This window comes from Lycium ferocissimum, chromosome 8 (assembly GCF_029784015.1).
Source record: "Lycium ferocissimum isolate CSIRO_LF1 chromosome 8, AGI_CSIRO_Lferr_CH_V1, whole genome shotgun sequence".
Taxonomy (NCBI): Eukaryota; Viridiplantae; Streptophyta; class Magnoliopsida; order Solanales; family Solanaceae; genus Lycium; species Lycium ferocissimum.
The window spans coordinates 40,188,073-40,197,754 of NC_081349.1; the positions used below are offsets into that span (position 1 = coordinate 40,188,073).

Below are 9,682 nucleotides of genomic sequence, written 5' to 3' on the forward strand. Positions count from 1 at the left end.
TACGATAATATAACTTATATATACACATATAATAAAGAGTTTAAGTTATATACATCGTCAGTATAAAAAAAATTATTCCATTAGATCCCTTTTACCTCCTATAGCAGGTAATTAACTTGTTTTATTTCAAAGATTACATATCTCACATTTTAAGGAGGCTTACCTTTAAATATTCTTTTAGTGACTTGTAACGGTGGACAAAAACAAAAACAAACATGACATATGTACGTTAAATGTTAGGCCAATTACGAACGATCATTAAGGCTATTTTCTAATCTTGTTCGGCTCGGAGCGATCACTTGAATATAACGGTATTGATCGATCTACATAAAAAATTCGGACTTTCCTGCCTAGGATCGTATATCTACAGAATAAAGAGAACACGCAACACACTAAGCTCCTTCAAAAAAGAAGAGATTAATTACTTCCAGATAGCCTTTTCCCCAAACCCTAACCAATGAATGATAGGTCGACGAGTTAGGATTTTGAGTTTCTAGATTAATTTTTTTAGAAAAAGACTACTCAATTATTAGTTTCTAGATAAATTATATATATTACACATATTCAGTGCATTTATTAGCATAAATGTAGGGTTTGAGTCGAAGCTACTAAACTCTGCCGAACTTGTAATTAAGCACAACTATATATTTCTCCATCGTTCCGCCCCTAATGACCTGATTATATAAAAAATATCTTCACACCAATAACTTATATAACTTAAAATCATAAACTCTACATTATCTTACCCACACTAATAATTGGTAGAGGGATCCAACTAATAACATAAAGACCCAAAGATCATTGTACTCGATCATTATATCCTTACAAAGACTCAATTCAGGTCCATCTATGTATAGGGTTTCGGCATCCTTTGATTTAACCACGCGCCCATAAATAGATAATTTATACATATTAAATAATTTTTTTAACACAATTACAACGTGCTAGGATAAAGCTAATGAATTCTGTTGCATCCATAATCAGAATTGTAGCTTGCTCCTGACCCTGGTGACCTGATTGTGTAAAACAATTCTTACACTGACGATATATATAGCTTAAACTCTACCATAAATCCCTCACTAATCATTTTTAGAGGGGATCCAACTAATAATAAAATTAAAAGACCCAAAGATCATTGTACACTCATTATATTCTTACAAAGAAAATACTCAATTCAGGTCCATCATTTGCATCTGGGCTCAGCATGTATAGGGTTTCAGCATCCTTTGATTTAACCACACGTTCAAAATGTGCCCTCATGTACGTCATCTCGCCGTCCGGCCCTTCCACGTCGGATTTTCCGGGCAAGACGCCGGCGCCCATCGACACCGGCTTGATAATCTCCATCACATTGAGATCTTCTTCTGTAGCTTCTCTTTTCACACCATAGCCATTTTTTTTGCCATTACAATACATGGTCCATAATGGTTCTTCAAGAAGATTTATCTTCTCCTTTTTGTCCCTTTTCTCACATTCTAAAGCAATCCTCACCTAACCAATTAGGAAGCATATAAAAGGTATCAAAAATAGAAATCGAAGACTCAATGGCGGAACCTGAATTTTGCTAGATTCAAAATATGATAAGTAAACAGACGATTTAAAGACTGAGGAGATTCAACATATGATATATACTTAAAAAAAAAAAAGATCTACATATCTAAGTAATGTAATTTTCTAGATAAATTATGTCAATTGACACTCCTCAGGCAAAGGCTGTTGTGCCACAGAGCAGAGTTATATAATTAGCTCTATAACGAGGACTAAGTGACGACTCCACTAAATATATATTGGAATTAAATATTGACTCGACATAAGTGCTAAATATGTTAAAGTTGGGAAACTAAATATACTGTTACATCTTAACTTGCATACATCACATGCTTTTACATTGAGGAAAATCAAGTTGTTGATAGTTTAACTAAAATACTTTTGAAGAGGTTTGTATTATGATTCCTCGTCCAATTTTGCCCAATAATATATATATGGAAAAGACTTAAAAGGGACAAAATCTACTAGAATAGTCCCTTCACGGAATATGATGCCAATACATGTACATATAACACCCCATTTATCCCAGTTTATACGACACTATCACTATCTGGGAAGTCAAACAGTTTTTTTTTTTTTTTTTTTTTTTTTGCTATGATTTTCTAAAACTCCTATATTTGTTGACTTATAGTAATGCTTTACACGTAATTTTCAAATGTGTATATTTTGCTCAGAAACTTTATGTATAATATTAAGGAATTCAAAAATGTCTTCGAACAAATGGCAAACCGTGCCTCTTTTTAATTACTCAAAAACTTACCGATAACGTGAAAAATTTATACCTGATTTCATACAGATAATTAGGTATTTTCATAACCTTCGTGCTTTGAATCTCTTCACATAGAATAGAAAAATAAAATAAAACTAGAAGCCTTACCATGCCAAGATTCATTTCCTTCTGCAAAACATTGGTTTGCAAAGCCAGTTCAAGAACAACTGTAGGAAAAGTCCTAGGGTTTTCTTGAATGGAAAGACTAACACGTCCTTTTCGATATCCAAACAACGTTCCGGTGATTCTTGAACCGGCGATTATACGGCTATTACTGTCCGGTAACCGACCACCGGGGAGAGAAGGGAGTCTGCATGCAGGTGTTATAATAGGGAATGATCGAAAAACGTTACGAAAAACTCGAAAAACCCTAGTCCGGCTTTTTTTCTTGGTAGAATCAGCCGGTTCAAGGAGGGATAATGGTGGAGTTGTTGGTGGTGGAGGTTTTTTCGACGTTATTGAAGAAGAAGATGACGATGATACGCTTGTTCTTGGTGTTGATGATGATTGTGGTGGTTCCTGATCCATTGCCGGTTTCCGTTTTTAGGGTAACCAGCAATGGAAGAGGGAAAATTACACACAGAGAGATGGAGAAAAGTGAAAAGAGAGATTAATTAAGGATGTTGAATTTGCATGCATGCATGCAAATGGAGATGGGGATAGGAGTGGAAGGGGTAGGGGGTAGGGGTGGGGTGGGGTGGGGTTTAGGTTTGAAGAATATATTCCTTTGATTTTCTTTGGCTTGAGTTTAGTTCCATAGTATTCGGAACCTGAAATTGTGGAACTAACCAATACTATAATTACCTATTATGTAATTTACATTAAAGAAAAATGTAGACATTAAATATGTGTTATTAACCAGTTTATTGCTCTATTAGTTATGTTGGGAACTTGCCAAAAAGGTTGATGTTAGTATCATATATTATAGACGATTAGAAGATTACTTTGCACATTTTTTTAGATTACTGATCAACTGTATAGAGAAATATATACATTGTAGTTGTCTTTTAAATATAGCTTGATGTGTATATCCTTTTACACCATTAGTGTATATAAATTATGCCTTTCCAGTTATGTTGTTCGGACTCTCTAAAAATTTTGTCGCACCCGTGTTGGATACTCAAAAATACACCATTTTTGGAGAATTCTACCACACTCAACGAGATTATTAAAAAGTTTGAGTAACACATTTTTTTGAGTACTATAATACAAAAGACTCTGGAAAAATTAGAATTCTCACTCCTTGGATGTGACTAGTACGTTAAGATGTTATATCAGGGGACGTGAATTGTATAAAAAATTTCTTGATGAAAATTTGGTCAGAAGTTCAATAGAGTGGCTTGCTTATAGTATTTAATAATATTGATTTCATAATCTGCAACATCATCGGATCCGTGGCGCAATGGTAGCGCGTCTGACTCCAGATCAGAAGGTTGCGTGTTCGATTCACGTCGGGTTCAATCTCCCGATCCAAATCGGATCCAGTCTTTTTTTTTTTTTTTTCTTCTTTTCTTTCTTTCATTTTTTTCAAATTCTTTTTTGTCCTTTTTCCCCCAAATTTTATCTGGATAAAATATGTACATAAACAAAATCTGAGACATTATAATGGCAGCAACGTCACTGTCCAACATTAGACAGCTATAAAATTGCAATCATGGGATTTTTCTCTTGAAAACTAATTTCCACATTTATTTTAGCTTTACTTTCAATAAAATGCCTTCCATACCAACAAAACTCTCTCTCTCTCTCTCTCTCTCACACACACACACACACACACACACACACAAAAAAAAAAAAACACACACACACACAAAGGGATTAACTGTTGAATAACTACAACTTGGCTTAATATCTGGTGCGGGTAATTTTTACCGTTAATTATTAGTCATTAGGGTGGTGCATTTTCCGGTTGTTTGGATTTATCCGAAACTGCTATTTTTAATCCACTTTGTATAGCTTGTATAACCCTTTTTTGGTTGTCCATTCAGTATTCGGTATCTGCTCTAGGACTCGACTAATTCGATTTGCAATGAAAGATCTCACTTTGGGCATAAAACGCTCCCTACTAAAGACGACTTCGTTTCTAGAGCTCGAAACAGACCTCTAATTAAAGATTGAAGGCAGGTACAAAAATGAAGTAGTATAGGCCAATCTATCACAACCTTTGGCAGTAGGCTGACAGCTTGTGCAACCCTGACGAGAAATTATCCAAACCAAAATTTTCTTTCATAAAGCTAATTTCACTAGCATATAGGGCAATAACCCAACTGTATATGCTGTGAATAGTCTTATCGCATATGATTACGAGGGATCAGTCTACCAAAAACACGTCTAATAATGATGACTTATGGTCTACAATCTAGCAGCTATGCAAGAAGTTTTTTCACTAGAATGCAGTATGCGTGACCTGGAGAGGGGAAAAACTCACCCACGCCCGATGTTCTGCACCAAACTACATTAACTTATCATAGACATAATAAATTAAGATGAGAACTGATTAAACGAAAAAAGGGTATGTAAGGAACAACACATGTTATATATTTATTGGATCAATATAAAACACCAAATACAAGCTCTTTCGTCTATCGAGTGTTGAGATAGGATGGGAGTCATCAAGGTTATTCAAACAGCTTGACAATTTTATTTTTTTTGGTTTTTGATAAGGTAAGATTTTATCAGCTTTGAGAATTTCATGCACATTACACAATAATGTCAAGAAATATTCATTCTCCGTATGACCTATTCACACAAACACTTTCAAAGTTCTTTGACTATTCTGGAAAATAGGGGGCAAAAAGAAGGGGAAAAGGATACTCTTTGATAGACAAAAGAACGATCCAACTGAACTACATTGTGGATCAGCCCACCAAATCCATGAAATAGGGAAAGTTAACATAGATAAAAGTCTGATGTACATGAACATAGCAAGAAAGAAATATGCTAGTAACAGTCTAGCACTTGGTGAAAGTGAACATTCAACCACAGCCAATAGAAGGACCACAGACATTGGACAAGAATTATGCAACTAAAAGTAGATTTGATTTCCTTGGATCTAATGCTACTGAATCTATGTCTTTGCCCTGGATTTCAAGAAATTGGAGACCGTTGTGGAATACCGGGTGAGGGCGAAAAGCATTTGCAAAACTTGACGACCTTTAACTATCCCTTCCCTTAGGTCCCTCGCCTTTTTGGCTAAAGCTGGTTCTGCTGTCCTGGTCGCCGTTGGGACTAGTAGACCCTGCATGGTTGCTAATGAAGTGAAAAATGAAGCGAAATTCATCACCTCAAACCATTTCAATGATCATAAAAGAGCAACAACAGTTAAATGTCTAATAACCTGATTGATTTGTGCTTGAAAATTGTCGCAATCTTTCCTCTGCTAAGCGGACAGCTCGAGTTGAGCTTCTAACGCCTTGTGTTAATCCTTGGCTGAAACGATCAAGACTATAACATTAACATCATGCCCAAAAATAATTCCAGGAATTGATGACATATAATTGAATAAGCTTATATGTTTGTGCTAACCCAATGTCACTGAGCTCCATGGTTAGGTCACTGATCTCCATACCAGAGAGTCGAACTGCAGCCATAGTATCAGGAAGCTCCTCTCTAGTGACATCCATTAGCTTCGCTACTGAATCTGCAGCTCGCCTAAAAGCCTAGAGTCAAAATTGAACATTAAGTTATTGAGATAGAGAAAATGCACCACATCTGACTATAAGATTCTTCTTGCAAACAAATTGCATTTCTGTGCTTTCAGACTCGAGTAAACATTTTTTTGTTGTCCTAGAAAGGCAAACACTTCACAACAGCCTTAAAACTGTTCCAGAGTTCTTTGCATACATACTTTTATGCACGCTCAGAAATAAGTATTGGACAAAATATGATGACTAGGAAGAATGCATTGACACATACCAGAAGAGTTGGAATTGCAGAGAAAAACAACCAGGTTGCAGAAATTGCTGCCTGTCAAGGAATACAAAGCAGGCATATCAGATACGCAATGGCAATGAACAATCTAAGCATAATTTTATTGTTCTTAAATCTTAGTCAATAGTAGGGCCGGAGAAATCATTTCTTACTGGTTGCATTGAACATTAATAGACCAACTACCCGATTCAATCAGAAGTAGTTATTCTAAGTTAAATTCCTACAGAAAGAAAATTAAACTGAAGTATCGCTACCACGAGTGAGCTTGAAAGGGAAACTCTCCGCAATTATGGCTTGATGAACACTAAGAACTCCATTTATGACAGTTGAAATAACAGATAAAGAAAGTGTTTGAATCAGCTGGGAAGCGAAAAAAAGGAAAAGAAAAGTAAAGCCAAATATCACTCTTTCTGCTGGGGAGGAAAAGAAAAGCCAAGCATTACTCTTTCTTGATCAAGAAGTGGGGCAACAGATGCAAACCAATATGGTCAACTATATTCCAAAAAGTTTAGCTTCCGGTTCAATTGTATCCCAATAAACCAACTCGTTTCAGTTGCACCCTCACCAATGGTCCAACTTCCTCTCATCCATCCTATCCAATATTTCCAAGAAGCATGAAAAGGCAGAGACGTACCTCCATGAGATTGTCCCAATTGGCTGAGGAGTCGGCCATATGATTGCATTCACAGTAACAGTAACTTGATCATTACACTCATCCCTTATATGTTTCATCTCATCAACAATAGAACCAAATGATTTTACAAAGACACTTGAGCACATTCTGTCTCAGATTGTACTCATATACTTATTCAAATCATTTGTTTTTATTGTTTTTATTTACATTATCCTTTTTCATAACAAATAAAAATAATAATACTTCATTTGTTTTCATTTACATTACTCTATTTTGATACAATGCTTTTGATGAAGTTAGCTCTACAACCCCCTAACCCTTGCATGCCCTCACTGAGCCTGGATGTCTCCCGCACATACCCACAATCTCTCCCCGAACCTTCCAACTGCCTACTTAACCCCTCCTGTCACAAACACCGGCAATCCTCCCCATCCCAAGCATTTTAGAAAAACTTAAACTCAACATATTGGGAAAATTTCACTATTTCATATCAGGTACAATGAGATATAAGTATAAAACTACACTATCTTTCTCGGCTCAAATCATTAATTTACGTTCACAGTAAAGCCATTATCGGCGGCATCACTAGCAATTGGAACCAAATCTGCAATTTACAAGCTTACAGGAGACTCAACTCATGTACCATCACTACTTATATATGCCACCTTTTGTCTCATTAGGCTTCCATGGAAGGATGAAAAATTTAAAAAGTTTGCACTTATGATGAGCTATCATTATGCAGATTAAGTGTAGGTAATAAATTTAGGATCATATGACATATTTCAAACACTGTAAAAATGCTAATTTAACATCACACAGATGTTGCATAACATATTAATTATAACACAAAAGATTAGGAATTAACATCCCATCTATGTGGTCACACCATCATACACAAGCTAGTCACATTTTCATCGCTAGTGCAAGAACTATATAAATTAAATTTCTGAAAACTCGAGTAAGGCATTTACTTAGTAGAACTAGAATTGCAACATAAAATCAGTTTAAGAATTCATACTCCTTTCCTTTTCTTTTTTTTTTTTTTTTTTTTAAATAAAGAAGTTTGACTCTCGAAATCCTAACTGTATCGCAAAAATTGGGAGGGGGGAGTATTAAAATGATAGATAAGCAAAATAACGCAAAGTTGAAAATGCGTTTGTAAATAAAAAGAGTAAAAGAAGATAAGAGTATGTACAGCGCAAGCAATGAAATTGAGGATATGTATATGGCGATGAGTAAGTGTCCACTGTTGAGGCGCTGAGGAAGATCCAACGGTGGAATTCAATTGAGAGGCAATCAATGGCTCAGATGATGACAAATCATTTTCGGATTGGACTGAAATAGACGCCAATTTGCGTTGCGGCAATCGGACACTAAACTTCCGTTTGTTTTCGGTGGTTAATTGGTCGGAATTTTTGTCGAGTAACGGTGAGGATAGCTGTAATTTGAGTGTACTCAACATTTGTGTATTTATACGAATGTGTGTGAGTATACACGTTCAGTGTGTGTATTTAACTGTGTGAAATGGCTTGTAGCCATTTTCCAAGTTTGAGGTAAGGGCTATTTTGGAGTGTACTAGAGAAGGGTAATTCTGGCATTTTGTATGATTGTAGCGGATAAACACGTGGCACTTCTACACAGACTTTTCATTATCTGGTGAATTTTTTTTTTGCGGATTGCTAAAGTTGTTTAGTGAAAGTTTTATGAGGTGTAGCAAATATTAGACGACAGTCTAATTATTTATTTATAAGGTTGAGTAACTTGAACAAGTATTAGACTGAATCCAACGTTATTTGAATGGGTGATTTTTTTGAAGGCTATTTGCGCCAGTTTTGAAAATAGAGGTAATAGCTAAGTGATGACTTAAAAAAGAGACGTCTGCATAAATCAACCGATCATTTATACGAGCGGCAAAATTGACTCATACTCCCTCCGGATCAAAAATATTGTCCACTTAACATTTTTTTTTTTTTGGTGAAAAAAAGTGTCCACTTATCAAATCAAGAAAGAATTAATCTTATTTTTCTAAATTTGCTCCTGTTAAGTGTTATATGATCAAATTTCAATGCTTATTTAATTAAGGACAGTCTAATCAAATTACCTATTTTTCTCTAGGAGTTAGTATTTTCTTAAGGGGTGTGCAAACGGCTCTTTTTTCTTTTTTCTATCCGGAGGGAGTAAAACATATGACCACCCAACTTACTGTTTGACCCGCCCATTTATTACAAGAATTTTACACCATGACAATGTAGCAGCACTTATTACATTTTCCATAGACAATTTCAATCATTTACTAAACTTAATAAAACTTTTTCATTTTGTAGCAATATAAGCCAGACACTATGTTATTTAATTTTAAGCCCCCATTTTTGTAAAATTTATACCTCCCACTCTTCTCCATTTTCCTTTTTATGTCATACTACAATGAAACTAGTGGTTATATTACTAACATTTGTAATTTTCATGCTCAAGATAATACAATCATACAAAGAACCTTTTTTTTCCTTTTCAACATTGAATTGTGAGATTTTATTCATAATACTTATAATGAGTCAGAAGTCAATAGGTAGACTTTGAATTAAAATGGAATTAGTGACCTAATAACAATTTGTAAGCTGATCATACAGCTTTGGAATGTAAATGGTCCCGTAGCTCAGTTGGTTAGAGCGTTGGTCTTATGAGCCGAAGGTCGCGGGTTCGAGCCCCGCCGGGACCATGACAAATTTGAGATTAATAATAATTAATGGTTATTGTTTTTTCTCAACATTTTTTGTGTAAGAAGGCTTCCTTTGGCAAATCAA

The 9,682-nt window shown here is 35.3% G+C and overlaps 2 protein-coding genes and 2 non-coding genes across 6 annotated transcripts; 2 read left to right on the plus strand and 2 right to left on the minus strand.

Moving 5' to 3' along the window:
• Positions 1 to 895: 895 nt before the first annotated feature.
• LOC132066933 (protein MIZU-KUSSEI 1-like) lies at positions 896 to 2,967 on the minus strand. The gene is made up of 2 exons (XM_059460119.1): positions 2,426 to 2,967; positions 896 to 1,491 (listed from the first exon to the last, which is right to left on the minus strand). Exons 1-2 carry the CDS (start codon positions 2,843 to 2,845, stop codon positions 1,147 to 1,149), a joined length of 765 nt encoding a protein of 254 aa, XP_059316102.1. The 5' UTR covers positions 2,846 to 2,967; the 3' UTR covers positions 896 to 1,146.
• Positions 2,968 to 3,705: 738 nt separating this feature from the next.
• TRNAW-CCA (transfer RNA tryptophan (anticodon CCA)) lies at positions 3,706 to 3,777 on the plus strand. Its single transcript has one exon. It is a non-coding gene; the product is annotated as a tRNA-Trp (tRNA).
• Positions 3,778 to 5,114: 1,337 nt separating this feature from the next.
• Positions 5,115 to 8,452, minus strand: LOC132068447 (uncharacterized). Of its 3 annotated transcripts, none has more exons than XM_059462037.1 (5): positions 8,077 to 8,452; positions 6,233 to 6,283; positions 5,843 to 5,976; positions 5,655 to 5,746; positions 5,115 to 5,555 (listed from the first exon to the last, which is right to left on the minus strand). In XM_059462037.1, the coding sequence occupies exons 1-5, from the start codon at positions 8,341 to 8,343 to the stop codon at positions 5,473 to 5,475; spliced, it is 627 nt and encodes a 208-aa protein (XP_059318020.1). In that variant the 5' UTR covers positions 8,344 to 8,452; the 3' UTR covers positions 5,115 to 5,472. The 3 variants fall into 3 exon arrangements, with proteins under 3 accessions (XP_059318020.1, XP_059318019.1, XP_059318021.1); XM_059462036.1 differs by having other exon boundaries at positions 5,115 to 5,566; XM_059462038.1 differs by lacking the exon at positions 8,077 to 8,452 and adding an exon at positions 6,882 to 7,894 and having other exon boundaries at positions 5,115 to 5,566.
• A 1,071-nt stretch (positions 8,453 to 9,523) lies between these two features.
• Positions 9,524 to 9,597, plus strand: TRNAI-UAU (transfer RNA isoleucine (anticodon UAU)). Its single transcript has one exon. It is a non-coding gene; the product is annotated as a tRNA-Ile (tRNA).
• The last annotated feature ends 85 nt before the right edge of the window (positions 9,598 to 9,682 follow it).